The following is a 23879-nucleotide window of genomic DNA, read 5'->3' on the forward strand; positions in this document are numbered from 1 at the left end:
CTTCAGTTCAATTCCTGGAGCCCACATGGTAGAAACAAAGAACTGCTTGCCCTCTGGCCCCCACTTGGGTGCCATGCCATGTGTGTTCCCCTTCCCACAAACAAAATTTAAAAGTACGCATTATAAGGAACTTAAACATGGCTAGGAGAGAAGGTAAGACCCAAGAGATTTTATAGATGAGCTAAGCCACATTTTCATTTGTTCAACATATTTTATTTTGTTGAAATAGGGTCTGCTATGTAGCCCTGGCTGGCCTGAACTTACTTCACAGGCCAGGCTAGCCTTGAACACTTGAGGCAAAGATTTACCATATATCTTCCACTAGCCTTGGGTCTCCAAAATGCTGGGATGACAGGTCTGCACCCCTCTTTAGTGTCTCTGTTTCAAAAAGAGTTGATCTAGAAAGTAAGGTAGTAGGGGTTTGCAGAGATGGCCCAGTCAGTGAGGTTGGGCTTGCGTGCATGAGGATTTGGTTTTAGAACCCCTGAGAAAAAGCTGGGCCTGCTGGGCCATGATTGTCACCCCAGCTCTAAGGGGTAGAGATGGAATGGCGAAATTCCTGGGATGAGGATCCAGCCAGCTGAGAGTCCAGGCTAATGACTGATCCTGTCTCAAAAAGCAAGGTGGGGTCTGGAGAGATGACTCAGGCAAACAAACCTTGCTGCTCTTGCAGAGGATCCAGTTGGGTTCTCAATGCCCACATGGCTGCTCACAGACTTCAATAATCCTCAGTTCTTGGGGATCTGATGCCCTCTTCTGGTCTTCATAGGCACTGCATACATGTGCTGCACAGATACATGCAGGCCAAACACTCATGCACATAAAAATAAATAAATCTTGCTGAGGTCTGGGCACAGCCTGGGCTCAGGTCCTGAGACAGAGCAGGGGCGTCAGGGTGAAGACATGAACTGTCTGACCACCAGATGAGTGTCACACAAACGGTCGGCCTCAAATAGCTCCAATCATCTTTATTTATATATCAAAACACAAGCATGTTTTTCCATACTAACAAACAACAGTAATCATCCTCCAACAGTAACCTCTGGCAAAATAAAATATGTCAAATATGTTTTTCCTAACGTTTACATTCAAATCATCTGTAAACCAAAAACAACACTTATCACTGTGCTAACTGGGCCAAATATCAAGCCAGGTCCATCCTGTCTAAAGGGTGCTTGGCATAGGAACACATATCCGAGATTAACAGCCCTGTTCCCAAACGTATTTACAGAAATAGAGGTGATCTGCCTGTGATCTTGTCAGCACTGGGTCAGGACAGCTCCCAGGGTCTGCAGTGACAGCTGGCATCCCCAGACAAGAAGCCTGAGAAGCATCAGCTCCCAAGGAATTTTAGGGGAAGATAGTTGAGAAAAAAAGGGGCTTCCAGCAATGACGACATCTGTCCTATTTATGATTGACAAGACGACAGTAGAATCACCAAGAGAATCACGAGAGAGAAGAGAGCATGCAGGCCATGGGGCCCCAGGAGTAGTCTGTGCTCTCCCGAAGTCCACTGGTTCTTCCAGAGTGCACTGTCCTCATGGGCTTTTGACTCATCTGGAGACCCGTTGGCCAAGCACTCACATACTGGTTCAAAATTGGGCCACACGGTTACCAAGAAAGTCTTTTGTTTTTCCACAGACCAAGCCTTGACCTTTATTTAAAAAGTCGCACGTTTATTCCGCCTTCTGACTCTGTGCTTGTGCCTTCAACACTTTCACAACAACTTTCTGCTCCTCAATAAGGAAAGCCTGCTTGATCCTGTCACAGACATGCTTGGCACACATGGAGCCACCATAGGCCCGGCTGACATGCTTCTTTGTCTTCGACAATCTCATGAGGACTTTCGGTCTCACAGCACAAACCCCTGGAAGTCGGCCCGGGCACACACCACATGCTGATTTAGGTGCTTTTCCAACCTTCTTCGTGTAAAGGTAAACAATCCTGTTGCCAGGGGTTCGAGACAGCCTAGTTTTGTTGGAGGCTGTGTTGTAGGAGAGCCTACGATGGTATGTCAAATGCTGGACCATTCTGAGTGCCTCTAAGCACCGTCCCCGGAAGAGCAAGAAAGTCTTAAATAACAATGGTGGACAGTGCCTGAGGGGGCGGGTGAGAGAGAAGGTGTGCACATGCACACACACACACACACACCCACACACAGAGAGAAGATTAGAGAACACGCAAAGAAAGATGGGGAGCAGCGGGTGCTGAAGGACAGGAAGTGTCCTAGACTGGCTCCCTGTGACCAAATCTAGGACAAGTGGAAGATCAAATTAAATACCCAGAGTAAAGAACTATAGTCCACCAAATAAACAACAAACAAGCAAACAAACAAAACCACATGGAAAAAACATGGATTTGTATTGAAAGAAATAAGAGTCCATATTGGGAAATACGAGTCAACACTGATGTAAATAAGTAAGTAAGTAAGTAAGTTGTTTGTCATAGTTTATGTTAACCTAGGTAGATCTGAGAAGATGTTATTTCAGTTGAGGTGTGGCCTCCATTGGATTGGTCTGTAAGAATGTCTATGGGATAATTTCTTGATTGCTGATTGATATAGGAAGATCCAGCCCACTGTGGACAGGATCACCCCTAAGCAGGAAGACATGAGCTGTATAAGAAAGAGAGCTGAGCAAGCCATGGAGAGTAAAACTCCTCCGTGGTCTCTGCCAGCCACGGAGAGCAAGGCCAGTGAGCAGCCCTCTCCGTGGATCCTGCCAGCCACGGAGAACAAGGCCAGTGAGCAGCCCTCTCCGTGGTCTCTGCCAGCCACGGAGAGCAAGGCCAGTGAGCAGCCCTCTCCGTGGATTCTGCCAGCCATGGAGAGCAAGGCCGGTGAGCAGCCCTCTCCGTGGTCTCTGCTTCAGTACCTGTCTCCAGGTTCCTGCCTTGGCTTCCCTCAATGACAAACAACAATGGAAGTATAAGCCAAAGAAACCCCTTTCTCCCTCAAGTTTCTTCTGGTCAGTGTTTTATCATGGCACTAGAGAAGCAAGCTAGAACACTAGGAGTGGTACGAACCAGTGAGGTGGAGGCAGGAGGATCAACAACAACAACAACGAAAACTAAGCTGGGTGGTAGTGGGTGCACACCTTTAATCCCAGCACTTGGGAGTCAGAGGCTGGAGGATCTCTGTGAGTTCAAGGCCAGCCTGGTTGGCAGAGTGAGTTCCAGGACAGCCAGGGCTACACAGAGAGACCCTGACTCAAAACAACAACAATGAAACAACACAGTCAACAAACAAATGGGCACTAAGTGAACAAAGAAAGAAATCTGAAAGGAATACAGTACAGTCAAAACACGACAGCACAACCCTCATCAGCGCAATCACTGATTCTATCAGAAGCCGCTAACAGACGCCCACAGCAGAGGCACAGGATACGCCCACAGCAGAGGCACAGGATACGCCCACAGCAGAGGCACAGGATACGCCCACAGCAGAGGCACAGGATACGCCCACGGGCTCCATTTAGACCAGCGCCAGGTGCTTGTAAACACCGCAGATGGAAACAGTGACGTAAGAGGGAGAACACGGCCAACTCCACCTGAACCAAATAGTGAGGAACATGGGAGCCGTGGGACAAGCAGATAGTATGTGGGTTGAACTGGGTAGAGAAGACACGCAGAACCTGACTGTGACCGCACGGAAACAGCAGACAAGCTGGGATGGGCGTCTGATTGAAACACTTGAAAAACGTTTCTGGCGTAGGGGCTGGGAGGGACACGGCTGGGGCTTGAACTCAGTGCTTCTCTCTCTCTCTCTCTCTCTCACACACACACACACACACGATAATACCATAAATAAAATAAAATTCAGTTAAAAAATCTCAGCAGAGGTGTAGAGGTGGAGGTGCCATTTGTAGGCAGAGTTTCTCTTTGGGACTGCTGGTCAGCTCTGTTCCCCCAGCTTGTTCCCAAATAACCACACAGAGAGTTATTATTAATTATAAATGCTCTGCCGATAGCTTAGGCTTGTTACTGACTACCTCTTACGTCGTAAATTAGCACATACTTCTTATCTACGCTCTACCTCATGGTGGTACCTTTTCTTCTTATCTACGCTCTATCTACCACATGGTGGTACCTTTTCTTTCATATTTGTCATACTTCTCTCTGAGTCTACGAGTCTCCTGGCCACTCCTGTGACTCCGCCCTTCTTCCCAGCATCCTCTTAGTTTGGTTCTCTCACCTAACCTCTTCCTGCCTAGCTATTGGTCAGTCAGCTCTTTTATTAAACGAATCAGAAGGCACCTTGGAAAAGGTGCATCTTCACAGTGTACAAAAAATTATTCCATAACACAGAGGGGCTGGAGAGATGGCTCAGTGGTTAGGAGTGCTGGCTGTTCTTGCAGAGGACCCGGGTTTGATCCCAGCACACACACAGTGGCTTACAACCATCCATAACTCCAGTTGCAGGGGATCCAATGCCCTCTTTTGATCCAATGCACTAGGCATGCAACACATTCATACAAATTAAGTAAACAAATAAATCTTTAAAAACCCTTAAGAATCCACACTTGAATTCATTTATGGTCAGGTATTCATTTCCACGAAGGCATAATGTACATTTAAGAGACAAACACTGAAGTATATTTAGGGCTAAAGGAGCTAGCTGTGTGTCAATCATTTTCAGACTATTCAGAATAAAAAATATAATACTAGGGAACTGACAAATGATATCTAATAATAACTTAGTTTTAGATAGTCTTGCTAAGTATCCCAGGTTGATCTTGAACTTAAGATCCTTCTGGCTCAGACTTCCACGTTTTGAGAGACATATATGCATTCTTCGCACTTGTTTTGAAAGACAGAGTCTTGCGTAGCCCAGGTTGGCCTTGAACTCTCAACCCTCTGTCTCCCACCATCCAAGTGCTGGGAACACTGGCGTCCATCATTGTGCCTCATTTCTTCCTCTCAAATACCCTGTTTCAATCTCCCCCACCACTTCCTTGGTGAATGAGTTGGAGCATGCTAAGTGGTATTTTTGGTTTTCAGTGTTGCCTTGTCTGCAGACCAGTGGATACCTCATAATATGGGTATGAAGATAAGATCTCAGAAATCATCTAAACCAATTTAGAGTGCACCAGTACTCAATAAATGTTAGTCTTATAACTTCCACAGAGTCTGGCACGGGCTCCACACATCAATCCTTGTAGCTTTGGTGGCTGTCCTGGAACTTTCTATGTAGACCAGGCTGGCCGTGAACTCACAGAGATCTGCCTGCCTCTGCCTCTTGAGTGCTGGGAATAAAGGCGTGCACCACCATGGCTAGCATTGCTGTTAATAAAAAGAAAGGATCTATTTTTATTTGTGTGTGTATGTGCCTTAGCGCTCCTTAGTTATAGATGGTTGTAAGCCACCTGATGTGGGTGCTGGCTTTGAACTCAGATCTTCTGCAAGAGTAATATGTGCTCTTATCCACCGATCCACCTATTCAACCATTCCCTTTGTCAATTTTGGGCATTTGCTCAGCCCTCCCAGGCAGGTTACTTTTTGCTGGGTCCTACCCACGTAGGCCCTATCATTAGGATAGATTCAGTTGTCAGTGAACTGTAATCCTAATTGCCTTGATGAATGACAGGATAAACTACCCTGTGGGCGGGGTGGGAGTTGCCTTAATGCTGGAATCCGTGTCTGTCCTAGGCTTGCATTAGATCAGGAGGAAGATGGGCAAGCGGTTTACATCCTGTTTTTGCTGCCTAGGTGGACTGGGTGGTGACTTCATTTCTGTGTGCCCACTGCCTCCTCTGTGTAATCACATGCGCTTCCCGGGGCTAGCACGAGCACGAGTGCTAGTCCTGTGGCAGAGGAGCGTGGGCAGAGCGTGCAGTGATGGATGGCGACTGTTGGTTCTAGCTTCTACCTTCTGTTTTCTTTGCTCACATCTCCCAGGCAACGCACACATTGCTTGTCTGTAAAGCACACAGGAGAATCTGAGTGTCAAGCTAGTGAGTCAGAAATTCCCAGGGTAGGATGTAGCTCAGTGGGCAGAGAACTTGCCTACAGTATAGACTGAAGGTGTGGTTCAGTGGTAGAGCCCCTGCCTAGAATCCCCCAGTGAGGGCTGGGGTGTGGCTCAGTGGTAGAGCACCTGCTTAGCACAACTTTGGGTTTTATTCCCAGCACCAAAACAGAAAACAAACTTACTGAGTAAACAAGGCATAAGTGTTTATGCATGCAGTCCCAGAATTTTTGAGACCAAGGCTTGAATTCTGCCAAGAGTTCAAAGCCCTGTCTAGGTAATGTAGTGAAATCTTGTCTCAAAATATTTTTTTTTGAGAGATAGAAGCAGAAGGAGGGAGAGTTGTCTTTAGTCACGAGAAAGGCTGACAATAACTCTTCCCTGTGTTTTCCCCAAGCTTTCAGCTTTGAGATCCATGCATGAGGAACAGATTTTAACAGCAGGCAGGGCTTACTGGGGACAAAGCAGGTGTGACAAGGGACAGGTGGCTCTGCTTAAACTGGCCTTGCTGGTTCTCTCCCAGTGTGTGCTTTTAATGAAGGGTTTATTTTATTTTAATTATGTAACCAATCATGACTATCTTCTTGACGTAGAATATTCAACACACCCACAATGCTTGCACTCCTGCACTCTTGTACATGTGTGTGCATATACGCAAGCACACATGCACACACAGCACGCATGCACACATGTGAGCACATATAACTACACACACATGCACACATGCACACACTAGCACACACATACACAAACACACACACACACACACACACACACATACACACATACAAACATGAGTGGAGCCCTTTCAGGACTGGGCTGTCAATCAGTTGCATGGGGCAGGGAAGCTGAGATGTGGCCACAAATTTCTTTTTTGTAAAGGTTTAAAATATTTTTTAGATTTTTCTGGTGTCCTTGGAGGTCAGAGGAAGGCATCAAATTCCCTATAACTGGAGTTATGCACGGTCGTGAGCCACCATGTGGTTGCTGGGAATCAAACCCTAACCCTAAAAGCATGTCTGAGGCCCCTAGACTAAAGTCCCAATAGTGCCCCCCAAAATAAAAAAAACTAAAATTAAAGCAAGCAAAAATATCAACAACAAAATCGACATTTACATACAGTCACCTGGAACAATCTCCAAGATTTAAAAATGACTTTTTCTTAAACTTTTATTCTTCTCTTATACATTACACCCCACCACAGTTCCCTCCTCCACTCCTTCCTCCCAGTTCCTCTCCTGACCTCTCCTTTCCCCCACATCCATTCATTCTCTGTTTCCCTTAAAATAAAATAAAAATAAAAATAAAGGCCTCCCAAGGAGGCCTAACAAGATACAGTAAGACTGGGCACAAACCCTCATGTCATGGCTGGATGTGGCAAACCAGTGGGTAGAAAAGGTCCCCCATACAGTCAAGAGAGTCAGAGACAGCCCCACTCCCATTGTTGGGAGTCTCCCAAGAGCATGAGGTTACACAACTGTAATATATGCAGAGGACTCAGCTCAGAGTCACGCAGGATCCATGACTGTCGCTTCAGGCTCTGTGAGACCCTATGAGCTCTACTTTGTTGATTCTGTAGGTGATTTCTCCTAGGGTCCCCAATCCCTCTGCCCTCTACAATCCTTCCTTCCCCTTTTCTTTGGGGTTCCCTTGGCTCTGCCTAATGTTTGGCTGTGGGTCTCTACATCTGCTCCCATCAGTTGCTGGGTGAAGCCTCTGATGACAATTAGCTAGGTACCAATCCATGAGAATAGCAGACTATCATTGGGAATCAGTTCATTAACGTTTTTCTTTTTGTCAGTCATGTTTGCTTCTGTCCTGTTCTCAGGCTGTGCAGCCTCTGGTCCTGGCCTTCCAGGCAGTGTCAGGCATGGGCTCCCTCTCGTGGCTGGGCCTCAAGTTTGACCAGTCTACCGTTGCACCGCCATTACCCCGTACATCTTGCAGGCAAACAAATTGTAGGTTGAAGGTTTTGTGGCTGGGTTGGTGTCCCTGTCCCACTTATAGGAGCCTTGCCTGGTTATAGAAGATGGCCAGGGTTGGAGAGATGGCCCAGTGGTTAAGAGCACTGGCTGCTCTTTCAGAGGTCCTGAGTTCAATTCCCAGCAACCACATGGTGACTCAGTACCATCTATAATGTGATCTAATGCTCTCTTCTGGTGTGTAGGCATACATGCAGATAGAGGATCTGGATTGTAGCTTGATTACCCTTTCTTTACTTTACAGAAGAGAACTGTGTGAAATGTTTCCCACTCTGGAAGCCTGCTGACTGGAACAGCAACCTTCCAAAGGTGGGGATCAAGATTGAGGACACTATAGAAAAAAGACCTTGAACTTGGGGGGAGGTATCTGAGTTGTTAGTCTATTTACCTAGTGTGTATGAGGTTTGAGACCCTGGGCTCCAGCCTTAGCATAAGACGAAACAGTCCTGTGGGTTCATGGGAAGTGGTGGTGCACGCCTTTCATCCCAGCACTTGGGAGGCAGAGACAGGCGGATGGATCTCTGTGAGTCTGAGGACAGCTAGAGCTACAAGGAGAAACTCTGTCTCAAAAAACCAACCAACCCACCAACCAACCAACCAACCAACCAACCAACCAACCACAAAAATATCATAAAAGCTAAGAACATTTAAAATTTTTTAATTGTGGTGTGTGAGTGAGCAAGCGAGTGTGTGTGTGTGTGTGTGTGTGTGTGTGTGTAAGACCCACAATAGTTAGAAAAGGGTGTTGTATCCCCTTGAGCTGGAGTTACAGGCAGTTTGAGAGCCTCCCAATACGGATGCTGAAAATGGAACTTGGGTCCTCTGGAAGAGCAGCCAGGGCTAACTGCTAGGCCGTCTCTCTCTGCAGTCCAAGCTTTAGTGTTTTTAAGGCACCAGATTCTGACTCTGGAGCTGTTTGTCTTAGAAGTGCAGCACAGTCTATCTTGCCTGCTGTACCCTCCGTCCCCTTCGCTTGTCATACAGTCGGACTCCTTTGTGAATCTGATCAAGGCTTCCATTGCCTGTAACCCTTTTGTGGCTTCCCACTGCTGTGGGAGTTAAAGCCCTAGTGCCCGCCAAGGCTCCTGGAGGCTGCCTGGAACCCCCTCCCCCCTCCTTACCTTGCCCACCATGTCACGTTTGTCGTTAGCCTCCCTTCATCCTGTGCTTACGTTGTCCTGATCGTCTTCGGCTGGCTTCCAGATCTTTGCTCATGCAGTCCCCTCTGCTGTGCCCATCCTCCTCCCTCTGCTTGCCGACACTCCTTTCTCTCTCTCTCAAGACTCAGTTCAGATATCTCTGTCATCAGACAACCTTCTGTGATGTGCATTCCTGGGCCAGGTGACTCCAGTGGAACTCCCCTGTAATTGTTACTGTCTAGGGGCATGAACCCCTCTCTGCCACAGGACTTTGTGTTCCCTGAGGGCGGGGCTGGACTGCTCAGGGTCCGGTGGGCACAGAGCATTCTGGGAAGTGTCTGCCAAGCGAGCAATCAACGAATCCAGACGCCTAGCTGCCCGCTCTGTTCATCAAGCCATTCCTGAGGAGTGAGGGCATCCTTTCCTTTCTTTGGTGCTTTTGTTCTCGGTGACTTTCTTCTGAACAAGGCCTTGATAGCTAGCTTAGCTTGTTCTGGATGCTAGTCCATGCCACAGGCAAGTAGCTGTGACTTCTATGGAAAAGTCCCAAAGAAATCCCCCACACTGTTATCCAGCTGACTCAGCCCAAATCCCTTGGCTGATTAAACTCACAACATTTATTTAAAAATTAAAAAAACCCCAATATGCAGCCCGGCAATGGTGGTGCAAGCCTTTAATCCCAGCACTCGGGAGACAGAGGCAGGTGGATCTCTGTGAATTCGAGGCCAGCCTAGTCTACAGAATGAGTTCCAGGACAGACAGGGCTACACAGAGAAACCCTGTCTCAAAAAACCAAATATAGCCGGGCGGCGGTGGCGCACGCCTTTAATCCCAGCACTTGGGAGGCAGAGGCAGGCGGATCTCTGTGAGTTTGAGGCCAGCCTGGTCTACAAGAGCTAGTTCCAGGACAGGCTCCAAAGCTACAGAGAAACCCTGTCTCGAAAAACCAAAAAAAAAAAAAAAAAACCAAATATATACTCATATGTGTGTGTGTGTACAGGTGTTGTAGTAGGTGGCTTGCTTGTTTCCCAGATGCCTGGCAGTTCAGACCTGAAATAATCACACAGAAACTGTATTAACTAAACCACCGCTTGGCCCATTAGCTCTAACTTCTTATTGGCTAACTCCTACACCTTAATTTAACCCATTTCTATTCATCTGTGCATCCTCACGAGGTCGTGGCCTACCAGCAAAGTTTCAATGTGTCTGTCCTGGTGGAGGCTCCATGGCTTCTCTCTGACTCCACCTCCTTTCTTCCAGCATTCAGTTTAGTTTCCCCTGCCTAACTAAGTTCTACCTTGCTATAGGCCAAGCCAGTTTCTTTATTTGTTAACCAGTAAAAGCAACACATAGACAGAAGGACCTCCCACACCATGCGGGAACCCAAAGAACCCAGGACAGGCATCAGCTCACCCAGAGCTGGGGCTCCAGATTGGTGCGGGAGAATTGTCTGTATTCTGTCAATCATGTTTTAAATAAATGCTGATTGGCCAGGCAGGAAGTATAGGTGAGACAACCAGACAGGAAGTAAAGGTGGGGCAATAAGAACAGGAGAATGCTGAGAAGGAGGAATCTCATTCCTCCCCAGTCCTGCCCAGATCACCGAAGAAGCAGGATGTGACCTACCCCGCTGATAAAGGTACTGAGCCATGTGGCTGATATAGATAAGAATAATGGGTTAATATAAGTTATAAGAGCAATACAAAGCCTGAGCTAATGGGCCAATCAGTTTATGATTAATGTAGACTTCTGTGATTTTCTTTGGGGCTAACTGACTGTGGGAACTGGGCAGGATAGAAACCTCAACAAGCCGGCCCTCATGTTACACCAGATGGTAACTGTGAGCCACGATGTGGGTGCTAGGGGCTGAACCAGGTCATCTGCAGGAGCAACTAGTCCCCTTCACTGTCACGCCATCTCTCTGACCCTGAAGCATCTATTATTTTATTTTTATGTCTATTTCCTCAAATGTCATAGGGTTTCTATGGCTGTCAAGAGACATCATAACCATGGCAACTCTAAGGAAAACACTAATTGAGGCTACAGTTCAGAGGTTCAGTCCATTATCATCATGGCGGGACATGGCGGTGTGCAGGCAGACATGGTGCTGGAGAAGGAGCTGAGAGTTCTACTTCTTGGCTTGCAGGCAACAGGAAGTGGTCTGAGATACTGGGCATGGTTTGAGCATCTATGAGACCTCAAAGCCTACCTCCATAGTGACACACTTCCTCTAACGAGACCACGCCTACTCTGTCAAAGCTGCTCCTCCGAATAGTGACACTCCCTTTGGAGGCCAGAGACATGGGATTCCCCTGGAAATGGAGTCACAGGTGTTTGTGAGCCGCTGATGTGGCCGCTGGGAACTGAACTCACATCCTCTGTGAGAACAGTGTGTGCTCTCCTCCCTCAACTGTCTCTCCAGCCTCTTCACTTCTTCCTCAGCCCTACCCTCCGCCTGCCCTTCCTTTCCCTTCCCTTCTCTTCCATCGACGACACGGTCACACCTTGAGAGGGTGGTCAGTGGCCACCACAATGGGCTTCCCTCCTCCTTCCTCTCCCTTCTCTTCTTCCTTTCTCTCCCCTCTTGCCTCATTCTCCTTTCCAGGCAGGGTCTTGCTGTATAGCTTTATCCCTCTACCTGGCTTAGACCTCTCAGTGTAGCCCAAGCTACCCTGGGATTCATACCATCTCCTCACCTCAGCCTCCCAAGCGTTGGGATTATAAGTATTGTGCCAGCATGCTTGGCTTTATAGTGGAAAGAACAAAAAGATCGAAGACAGGGTGTGGTGTGGCCCAGGCTGGCTGCACTGGCTGTGTGGCTATGGGTATCTTGAAATTCTTCTTGCCTCTACCTCCAAAGTACTGAGATAACTGAGTTTGTCACAGTTTGGGGTTCATGTGGTGCTAAGGATCGGTATGTTAGGAGAGCCCTCTACCACTGAGCCACGCCCCGGCCCCTCACTGGGGGATTCTAGGCATGGCCTTTCCTGCTAAGTACAGCATTATTTTCCCAGCTCCTTATTAAACTTTTCCTCCTTTGTTGAAATCCTCTCTGTAAACCTTCCTGGTCCTTTTAATGGCTGCATTTCAGGTCTGGGTGGTAAAATGCTCTCATCTTTCCGGTTCTAGGTGCCTCACCAGGCTTTGTGGCTTCCTGACCCATTGCGTCTGTTCTTGCCTGCTGTCTCTTAAAACTCGTCCTTATGACTCAGTTTGAATTTGGCGTTTGTTTCCTGCTGAGCTTCCTAAGCGGGTAGCTAGTGCTGACACAAACCCTCCTTGTGCCTGCCCCAAATGCTCTGTATGAAGCAGCCATTCATCAGCCTGACAGCCTGTGTAGGGACAGAGGCCCGGGGAGGTTGTGTAACCAGCTCTAAGTTTCAGAATGAAAAAATGGCCCACCTAGGATCTGAATCCCGTGGGAGTTTTAACTGTCGATAATTGTTGAGCAATCAGGGTTTACTGTGGGGGTCTTTAAGCAGGGCGGTCCAGATAGCTGCTGACTGCGCCATCTCGTGGCCATAAGGAGTATTGCAACCAACAGGTCCCATCCAGCTTTGTCCGACCGCGGACTGAATCTTGTTGCAGAGACACCCCAGACTCTGCCCCCACTTTCCAGGGGGACCTTTTTAGAGGAGGTCGAGTTGGGATCAGGGCCTTAAGGGAAAAGCAGCACGTGCTAAGTTCTTAAGTGAGGTGGGGGAAGGATGACCACCATTTGGTAAAGAGCCTTGGAACTTTGTCCTGTAACCTTGGTTGGAATAAATAAACTTCAAAGGTAAAAGCTGACGGCCAGAACGAATTGAAAAAACAATCATCCAGGTATGAGGTGGAGCATGCCTGTAATCCAAGGGCTCCGGAGGCTGAGGTAGATAGGTAGTGTGAGGTCAGGGCCATCCTGGACTACATTTCGAGACTTTCTGTCTCAGCAAAACACAAAAACAAAACCCAAGGAGTGGCCTGTGGTTCGGCTGCACAGAGCTAGCCTGACATGTTCAAGGCTGAGTTTGATCTGCAACCACCACAAAAATAGAGCCTCCCGTTGCTTATGCTGAGAGTCCAGGCTGGTCTGGAAGTCACTGCTGACAGTGAACAGCTAGACATTGTTGTCTGGAACTCTTTTCATCTGTGTGTTTGTGTGTGTGTGTGTGTGTGTGTGTGTGTATAAACAAATATACACATACATACGTACATATACACACACACACACACACACAGACATGGTTATATTCATTATCCAATCAACACCCTCTGCTCACACTACCTCCTCTCGACTCCCTTGGTAACTTCTTGCTCATAAAAATATCTATCTATCTATCTATCTATCTATCTATCTATCTATCTATCTATCTATCTATCATCAGGACAGGGTCTCACAGTGTATCCCTGGCTGGCCTTGAACCCTCCACGCAGACCAGGCTGGCCTCAGACTCAATACACACCTTCTGCCTCTGCCTCAGGAGTGCTAGGATTAAAGGCATGGAGCCACTCCCAGCTGCAGCCTCTGTTTCTTGTGTAGAGATGGCACAGCCAGTCTGTGGGGACAGCTTCTCCAGCCCACACAGCTTCCTCCCTGTGAACGGCTTCCCCTCTGAGTGGAGCCATGACCTCTCCAATCAGCTCTCCTGCCCTTGCTCTGCTTCAGCCCCTCTCCTCCCAGCGCTCACTATGCTCAGGGGCGCTTTGCTTTCTGCCAACCTGGGATTTTAGCATTTTCCTTGTTTCTTTATTATATAAAGTGTGAGGAACCTCAAATGTAGTGACGGAACAATCTTGTCAGCCTTGAGTAATGAGAGGTGGGTGGAGGATGGGAGAGAGAGGGAAGAAAGACTTTTTTCCTTTCAAGAAACTATATTCAGGGGCTGGAGAGATGGCTCAGCGGTTAAGAGCATTGCCTGCTCTTCCAAAGGTCCTGAGTTCAATTCCCAGCAACCACATGGTGGCTCACAACCATCTGTAATGAGGTCTGGTGCCTTCTTCTGGCCTTCAGGCATACACGCAAACAGAATATTGTATACATAATAAAAATAAATATTAAAAAAAGAAACTATATTCAGCTAAGCATGGGAAATAGAGATGGATGGGTCAGGAGTTCAAAGTCATCCTCAGCTACATAGTGAGTTCTAAATGAATTTATCTAAAAGAAAACAAAATTAACTGATGGGAGCTAATGTCTTTACCTCAGCACTTGGAAGGCAGGTGCAGGTGGATCTCGGTGAGTCTGAGGCCAGCCTGATTTACAAAGTGAGATCCAGGACAGCCAGGGCTACATAGTGAGACCCTGTCCCAACACTCCCCCATCCCAAAAGAAACCTAACAAGTTAAATTGGACCCAGCAGGGCACATCTTTAATCCCATACAGAGGCAGGAGGATTTCTGTGAGTTCCAGGTCATCCAGGACTACATAGTGAGACTCTGTCTAAAATAAATAAAGGAGTAAGGGAGAGATATCCAAGAATAGCTGAGGTGGCCATGCAGGTTACGTGGGGGTGTGGTTCAGCAATAGAGCATTTGCAGGTGTGCACAAGGTCCCCAGCAGCACGGAACATAGTAATATAAGTAAAAGAAAGCAAGATGTCTATGGGTGCCAGTCTGAAGTTCACTATGAACATGGGCAACCTGGGCTCATGGTAGGAACTGGCACCGCTCCCTGGTGGGGAAGTCTGGGCAATGTAATGAAATCCTGTCTTAGCATAATTTTTTGGGGGGTGGGCAGAGTTTCTCTGTATAGCTGTAGCTGTCCTGGAACTCACTATGTAGACCAGGCTGATCTCAAACTCCGAGACTGACCTGCCTTTGCTTCCCAAATGCTGGGACTAAAGGCGAGCGCCACTATCACCCAGCTCAAAATAATTTTAAAAAAATGCTGGGGATATAACTAAGGAGTAGAGTGCTTGCTTAGCTTTCCTAACACAAAGCCTTGGATTTGATCCTTGTTCCTATAGAGAAAGAAATAAAAGGAGCTAGGCATGTTGACACATACCTGCAATCCTAACATTTGGAAGATAGTTCAAAGTTATCTTGGACTTAAGTAATGAGTTCAAGGTCAGCCTTGTCACGTGAGCTCCTGTCTCAGAAATAAATAAATTGTATATCTCAATACAAACAAATATAAACACAACTTCGGGAGCGGCTGTGACTGGAGAGCCACCCGGGTTGTCTGTGTCAGTCAGACACAATAATGCTATGTAACCAATTGCTTCAGAGCTCAGAATCATTCATTTCGGTCATGCTCACACTAGTGAGTGGATGGTCTGAGCTGGCTTTAGTCAGATGACCACACTTCTGGATTCAGCTGAGCTTGCTCAGAAGTTGGGAGTTGTCTGTCAGCTGGTCTAGGTTGGTCTTGGCTTCTGTGACTGGACAGGCTTGGCTAAGCTCCCCATGGCTCTCTCATCCTTCAGTGAAGCTTGTGCGGGCTTGTCCTCACATGATAGTGTTTACACCTTGCCATTGAGGCCAAGGCTTGACACTGGCCCTTCTACCTCAGCCTTTTGGTGGAAGGGGGTTACATGTCAAAAGCCAGAGATGACTCTCCAGGGGTTGAGAGCGCTGGCTGCTCTTGTAGAGGACTCAGGTTTGATTCCCAGCATCCGCACAGTGGCTCACAACTCTCTGTAACTCCAGTTCCAGGGTATCTGATGCCCTCTTCTGGCCGCCAAGGGCACTGGGCACACATGAGGTTCACAGACACAGGTGCAGCTAAAACACTCTGAAAGAAACAAAGAAAGGAAGGAAGGAAGGAAGGAAGAAGGAAGGTGGGTGCTAATGACATGGTCTCAGACACAGAGGAGTAGAGAGCTGAGCCTACAGGATGATCTACCATGGTCCCACTCAGACTCTTAGAGTCTGCTACTGACGGGAGAGTCAGGGGCTGTACTAGCAGAGGACCCCTGGGGGCTCTCATGTAGGACTTCTTCAGAGGACATCCTCAGATTCAGGGTGTGTACGGGAGGCACCAGAGGAGTGAGGGTGGCTAGGCAGAGAACCTGAGTTTGTCTTTCCCTGTGGGGTGTGGCTGTCCAAGGAGCAAGCTCAGGAGTTCATACTTGCTGGTGGGCAGGCCAGATATGTGGTGATGTTGCTTGGCCTTACTGAAGTGCATGTAAGGGATTTAAAAAAATCTGTCATCTACCTATCATCTATCAATCTATGCATCTGTCCTATCATCTATCTGTATACCTACGTATCTATCATCTATTTATTATTGAGCTATCTATATATCAATAATTATCTATCTATCTATCCATCTATCTATCTGTCTGTCTGTCTGTCTGTCTGTCTGCCTGTCTGTCTCTGTCTGTCTGTCTGTCTGTCTGTCTGTCTATCTATCTACCTACCTTTCATGTATGTTTGTGTGTATGTATGTACCTATCTATCATGTGTGAATCTGCATGCAGGCACATGTGCACTAGTGTGCATGTACATGTATAGAACATGGGTCAACCTCTGGTGTCATTGCTTGCCAGAGGTCACGGGAGTCTACAGTAGGTGGCAACCAGTATTTAACAGGCTGACCTAACAGATGAATAACTCTCTGATGGGGGGTCCCACTTGGAAGGACTGTGAGGTCACCGACTGTAAATGACTGTTTGTCTCTGCCTGTAATTTTTTCTCCTGTGTCACTAAAAACAGCTATGGGTATTTTCCCCACTGTTTGCATGAAAACATTTCATTTACTGGGCATACATATAGCTGTGGATGGTCAGGAAGACGATTTCCTCTTAATCTGTATATCTAGGACAAAGACAGTCTTTTACAACTCAGCTAATTTTAGACTTCAGAACAAATTCAGAGCAAACTGGCTGCCCCTGGAGATGAATGTACAAGGTCAATCTCCCAGGCGTTTTATTGCTGATTCTAGGCCAGAGCACAAAGCAACTTTAGTAGACACAACTTTCTCAGCAATGGACTTCTGCACGCACTCTCAACCTCGAGGCTCAGCCAGCTAACGGTTTATTGTTTAAGTCTTGAATTTCAATGTCACTTTCTGCCTGGGAACCCTCACCACTCAGAGCTACGTGTTTACTGCCCGGTCAGCATCAGTACGACCTCCCTAGCCTGAGAGAAACTGTGTGATCAGTATGGCTCATTTCTATTGTTTACTCGCATTCTGTGTGACCCTGAAGATGGGATTCCTATTTGTCTAGAGGTTTTGCTGCTGTAGGAGAAGCAGGAGAGAGGTGTGATGGGGAAGAGAGCGGTGTGAGAGACGGAGAGAGAAGTGTGTTATGTAGTGGTGTGAACAGAGACGTGGCTGTATAGAGACTGTCAAAGAGAGACTATACAAGTTGAAGTGAAAGAGAAGGTTACCGTCAGGAAAGTGTGTGCTTGTTCATTTTTCCTTGAGTTACCAGCAGAAAGTGTATGTTTTGTTATTTACCCTCAGATAGAAGAGTCTGACCCAAAGATAGAGGAGAAAAATTTCTAGGTTCCTCGGTACCCTGGGTGCCGTCCTGGGAGCTGGCCGCCAGTTCTGCAACAATGTGTCAGGTGCCACCCACATTTCACCTTGTCCTTAGACCCAGGGTCTCACTCTCCTAGTTTGCACTGACCATCAGTTTGTCGACTCGACACAGGCATCTGAGCGGAGATGCCTCAGTTGAGGGACTGCCCAGATCAGACCGGCCTATGGGGGAGTTGTCCTGATTACTTTTTAAAGCTTTATTTGATTCTTAATTATGTGTGTGTGTGTTGCTATGTGAGTGTGTGTATCTCTGTGTAAATGCCTGAAGAGGCAAAGGCTTTTGTGTGGTCAGATCATGTGGAGCTGGAGAAATTGAAGAGGACACCAGAAAATGGAAAGACCTCCCATGCTCTTGGATGGGTAGGATCAACATAGTAAAAATGGCAATTCTACCAAAGGCAATCTATAATTTCAATGCAATCCTCATTAAAATCCCAATAAAATTCTTCACAGACCTTGAGAGAACAATAATCAACTTTATATGGAAAAACAAAAAACCTAGGATAGCCAAAATAATCCTATACAATAAAGGAACTTCGGGAGGCATTACCATCCCTGACCTCAAACTCTATTACAGAGCTACAGTAATGAAAACAGCCTGGTACTGGCATAAAAACAGAGAAGTTGACCAATGGAATCGAATAGCAGAAAACAATCTTAACTGCTGAGCCATCTCTCCAGTCCCTATCTTAATTATAGCAGAGGGTGAGGGCTCAGCCTACTGTGAGCGGAACCACCCTAGGCAGGTGATCCTGGGCTGCATAAGGAAGTTTACTCAGCTTGCCTGTGAGGGAGCCAGGGGATGGAAATCCTCTGGGATTCCCACCACGAGTTCTTCAGTGAAGAGCCGTGACCTGGAAGGACAGGTTAATAATGAACTCATCCCTTCTCTAAAGTGCTTTTGGCCAGTTTGTTTATCACAGCAACAAAAAGCCAACTAGAACACTTACTGAGTAGGCTAGGGGGCTGGTTAGGGAGCCCCAGGTCCTCCAGTCTCTGCCTCCACTGTGCTAGGATTACAGGCGTGGGCCACCATAGCTGAGATGTTTGTGTGTGTACTTTAATGAGGGTGCTGGGACTGAACACAGATCCTCTGTTTGTATGGCAAACACTAACAGAACCATCTCTCCCTCACACCGTATCTATCTATCTATCTATCTATCTATCTATCTATCTATCTATCTATCTATCGTCTTCTATGTAGCCAACTATATTTTTTGTCTATTCGTCCTTTTGAAAACTACTTTTGCCATCCTTGTAACAAATGCATGACAGAAGCAATATAAGGAAAGCAGAGATTTTATTGATCTATTTATTTGTTTTTAGCTCCCTGTTCAGAGGAAATCGTTCATCATGGTGAGAAAGATGTAATAGATGAGGTGACATTGTGAGCTTGTACGGGGTGGTGTGTCTCTCATGGTGCCATTCAGGACTCAGAGAGCTCAGACAGGATGAGGGGTTAGTCTGTAACTCTTAAGAACTTGCTTCCCTTGGGTCTAGAGGGATCTCTTATCTGTGACCTCAGCTCCCAGCACCCATATGGGGTGCTTGCAACCATCTACAAATCCAACTCCAGGGGATCTGATGCCATCTAATGGTCTCTGAGGGTACCTGCACCAATGTGCACAAACAGTCACACATATACACATACACACACGACAGAAGCCCACCCACAAGTGACCTACCTGTCAATCAGACCTCTTGTTCTGAAGGTCCCAGAGTCTGCTCTAACAGCATCACCACCTAGGGGCCAAGTGTTAAATACACAAATCTGTGGGGGCTTTCACCTTCAAACCATAATTATTGGTTTGTTTGATACAGACTGGCCATCCACCTGCCTCAGCCTCCCAGGTGCCTAGCTGGCAGAGGAATGCCGGCATGACTGACTTTATATCAATTATACACCATTTACATTTTCATTTTAAAAATATTTATTTGCTTCTAAATTTATGTGAGTGTGTTTTGCCTGTATATATGTGTGCTTGCATGCACACATGCCTGGTGCCTGTGGAAGCCAGAAGAGGGGATCAGATTCTCTGGAACTGGAGTTACATCCCCAGAACCCAGGAAAAAAGCTGGCCAGAGTCCCACATTCCTGTAACTCCAGTGCTATGATGGGGTGGAGACAGGAGGAGGGCTGGGACTTGCTGGCCACCAGCCTCACTCCGGGTGCAGGGAGAGACCAGACCCTGTCTCTGGAATAAGGGGCAGAACCATAGAACACATCTGTCATCCTCTTTTGGCCTCTATGTGTTCTTACAGATGAATGCACCAGGCACCTGTGTGTACACACTACATACAACATACACCCATCTCTTCTAACATGCATAAGCACGCGTGCGCGCGCGCACACACACACACACACACACAGAGGGGGGGAGGGAGGGAGGGAGGGAGGGAGGAGGGAGAGCGAGAGCGAGAGCGAGAGCGAGAGCGAGAGCGAGAGAGAGAGAGAGAGAGAGAGAGAGAGAGAGAGAATCCAGCACATAAAACCCAAGCCTTCTTAGGTGCTGGACCCTTATTCAATCCTCACAGAATCCCATGGCGTGGGAGAAGAGGCAGGCGAGAGGAACAGGTTCAGGGAACTCATGTCTGATTACTGGGGCACAGGGACATTAAGCAGTTTTTCCAGGATCATATGACCTGTGAAGGCCACATCCCCAGCCCTCACTGATTCTAGGCAGGGGTTCTAGAATTCAGGCTCACTACCTATTCGTTCTATGTATTCTGCTTCTGAGCTACCCCCTTTCTGAGAGTCTCACGAAGCTACTGAGGCTGCTCTTGAACATGTCATGTGATCTTCCTCTCTTGGGTCTCACAAGTAGGTGGAACAGATGAAATTTCTTTTCTTCATATATATTTGGAAAAGACTTCAAGCTTTTACCGTGTCAAGTTTCTCTGGTTTGAAAGTCTCTCCTGAAGGATGTGTGTTAACAGCTCAGCTCCCAGGCTGTGGTGCCCTTGGGAGGTTGATGGGACCGAGAGAAAGGAAGCCCCATTGATGCTATGCCCTTAAGGAAGTTAGGGCACTCTCTCATCTCTTCCTCTCTGTTTCTCTTTCTGGATGCCATGAGATCAGCCCTCCCATGTGCTCACACCCTGGGGCACTCGTGCTGCCCCGAGTCCAAGGCAACCATGAATCTGGGGACCCAGGAGTCACGCAACCCTTTCTTCCTTACAAGCTGATCATCCCAGGAGTTTTCTCACAGCAACGGAAAGCTAACACTCAGGTGATAGCCTAATTATTAGGATGAACTGAACGCTATGGCAACCACCATCATACAGGCAAGGGATGTGCTGTCAGATTTTCCAACAAACAGACGAAGTGGATCGAGGTCAAGGATCACATGGCTGGGAAGCGGCAGAACTGAGATTCTAGCCACGCTATCCCGAAGTGAGGCTTGCGTCTTCGTGCAGCATCTCACTCAAGCACGCAGCCCTCCTCCACTTCTGAGCGTCAGCTCATGCACAGCACACAGCTGGTTCCCACGCTGGTTTTAACTGTACAGACCTGGGGGAGGAGAGGAGTGCCACCCTGTGGTGGAAGATGGTATCTCAGCGCCACCTCTCAGTTTCCCAGGCCTACTCAGCCTGCCTAGAAAGTTGAGGCTTGAGGTTCAGCTTAGTTGGCAGGCACTTACTTGCTCAGCATGCACAAATGACCCGAGTCCCAATCACTAGGGTTTACGACGCTTGTTTTCTATCCCAGCACTTGGAAATTGGTAGCAGAATGAGGAGTTCAAGGTCACTCTTAGCTTCACAGAATTCCAGGCTAGCCTAGGTTACATGGCACCCTGGGTCAAACAAACAAGCAGGCAGAGAGGAGGAAGGATAAATTAGACAAACATTTTATTCCCAACGTTCAAAATTTAACTTGAAAATCGATATTTTTATTACTCATGTGTATGCATCTGGGGGCATTAGGGATCTCTTGGAGCTGGAGTTACAAACGGTGGCCACCTGCTGGACATGGGTGCTGGGGACCAACTCAGGTCCTCTGCAAAGAGGAGGAAGCACTTTTAGGCGGAGCCGTCTCTCCAGCCCAGGCTCAGGTGCACGCACATGCTGTGGTCCCAGCAGTGGGAAGGGTCTCTGCACCCATGAAGGAGCTCAGCTCCTAGGCCTCACCCGAGACGCTCTCCTTTCATTCTCATTGCAAGTGTGCATGCAAGCTCAGGGTCCTCGAAGGCCACAAGTCGTTGGGTTCCCCAGAGCTATGGTCACAAGTTCCAGGGGATTGTGAGCTGTCCCATGTTTGTGCTAGAAATTGAACTCAGGTTCTCTGGAAGAGAGAGCAGTCTGACTGCTGCCCTTCCCCCAGCACAGTTCCTCTGTGCAGTGGACTGTGGTTAGCCCTTCGTTAGGGTTTCTGCTGCTGTGATGAAACCCTTGACCAAGAGCAATTTGGGGAGGAAAGGGTTTATCTGGCTTCCACTTCCACATCACAGTCCATCACTGACGGAGTCAGGGCAGGAACTCAAACAGGGCAGGAACCTGGAGGCAGGGGCTGATGCAGAGGCCATGGAGGGTGCTGCTCACTGGCTTGCTCAGCTTGCTTTCCTATAGAACCCAGGACCACCAGCCCAGAGAGGACCTCACCTCTCTGTCTGTGGCATGTTCTGTCACAAATGGGCCATCTGTATCACTTTCCTACCCTCAAGGCTCAGGGATCACTGTTGGGGAAAAGGGTGGAAAGACTCTAAGACCCAAAGGCCAGGGAGGACCAGAGAGAAACTCTTCTGGATACGAGAGGACCATTGCAGTCAGGCTGCAGACCAGCAGCTGTGGCTGCCTGCACAGGGCCAAGTTGGTCATTGCAGCAAGGAGCAGGGAAGGGCTTTAGCCAACCTTTAGTCAAGGAGGGACAGTAGATGGCTTTCAGGGGAGGCAGGGAGCCAATTTTCTTTAAGGGCGTGGCTCCTGGTAGGTCCAGGGATTGGCCCTACACATGCGTATAGAGGCAGCAAAAATGGAAGCCTTTCATTATCTAAACAAGAAAAAGCCAGGACATGAAGTTGGGAAGGGGCAGGGAGGTGGGAATGGATCTGGATGGAATTAGGGAGAGAAGATGGCAAGAGAATATATACATGTATGAAATTCTCAAGGAATTAATAAAGATATTCTATTAAAATCTAACTCACAGAGGAGCTCTGTGAAATAGAATTCAGGTTGGTTTACACAGTGAGTTCCAGGCCAGCCAGGGATACACAGTGAGATGGTCTCAAAAACCAAAACCAAAACTGAATTAATAAAGTAAAATAAAAATTAAAAGCCAATATTATGTCTCCCTCTACTTTCCTCTATATACCATCTATGTTGTAGGGCCACACTCATCCATTCTTGTGGTCCACAGAACACTGCGAGTCAGGGTGAAGGGAAGGATAGAGAGTGGGGGCGGAGGAGGGGGATTGGAGGGGACACTCAGGACATCAGGAGATGGGCTTGTTAGAGCTGGAGGACTGGAGAGTCTGATTTTTCCCCTCATGCCCCATGGCCATATCAGACAGACAATCCCAAAGCAGCAGCTGGCTTTGACCTTAAGATTGGGTCCGGGCCTTGAGGTGGCAGAGCATTCCTTTAATTACAGCAGAGGCAGGAGGATCTCTGTGAGTTCCAGGCCAGCATGGTCTACAGAGTAAGTTTAGGACATCCAGGGCTACACAGAGAAACCCCGTCTTGAAAAACAACAGCAACAACAACAAAGATTGGGCTGGGAATCCTGCAGAAAAATGAACATAAGAAAGTAAAAGAAAAAAAATCAGACTCTTGGTCAAATACCTGTGTTTATTTCCTGGCTCTTCCCAAAGTCATAGTCATTTCTTGACTCACTCTATCTATCTATCTATCTATCTATCTATCTATCTATCTATCTATCTATCTACCCACCTATCTATCTATATTTGATATATGGTCTCACTACATAGTCCTGGTTGGCTTGGAACTCACTATGTAGACCAGGCTGGGAACTCCCAGAGATCCACCTGCCTCTGCCTCTGGAGTGCTGAGATTAAAGGTGTGCACCACCACCTGGCTATTTTCTGAGACAGGGTCTTGCTTTGTCGAGCAGGTTTGGCCTGATTCCTGAGCACTGGGGTTACAGCCATGTACCACGTTGCCTGGCTTTGCATACAGTTATGTGAATATGAGAAATTCAAATTTATCCAAACTGTTTCCTTATTTGGAAAATGTGTTAGAGACAGCACATTAGTGGTCCCTCCGCAGCACCAAAACCCCACTGCATGGCTTGAAGCATATGTAAATCACAAATCTGGGTAGGTGAAGAGGCCCAGGGTCATCAAGCCCCATGGCCTATGTTCAATCCCAGG

At 47.5% G+C, this 23879-nt stretch overlaps 1 protein-coding gene across 1 annotated transcript; it reads right to left on the minus strand.

Moving 5' to 3' along the window:
• Positions 1-1676: 1676 nt before the first annotated feature.
• On the minus strand, positions 1677-2044 carry LOC119821354 (60S ribosomal protein L34-like). The gene has a single exon (XM_038340333.1). It carries the CDS (start codon positions 2028-2030, stop codon positions 1677-1679), a length of 354 nt encoding a protein of 117 aa, XP_038196261.1. The 5' UTR covers positions 2031-2044.
• Between the last annotated feature and the right edge of the window lie 21835 nt (positions 2045-23879).

Source organism: Arvicola amphibius, chromosome 8 (assembly GCF_903992535.2).
Source record: "Arvicola amphibius chromosome 8, mArvAmp1.2, whole genome shotgun sequence".
Lineage (NCBI taxonomy): Eukaryota > Metazoa > Chordata > Mammalia > Rodentia > Cricetidae > Arvicola > Arvicola amphibius.

Excerpts from the sequence above, each read along its gene's own strand:
- LOC119821354 (XM_038340333.1), bottom strand. The coding sequence starts at position 2,030 with ATGGTCCAGCATTTGACATACCATCGTAGGCTCTCCTACAACACAGCC.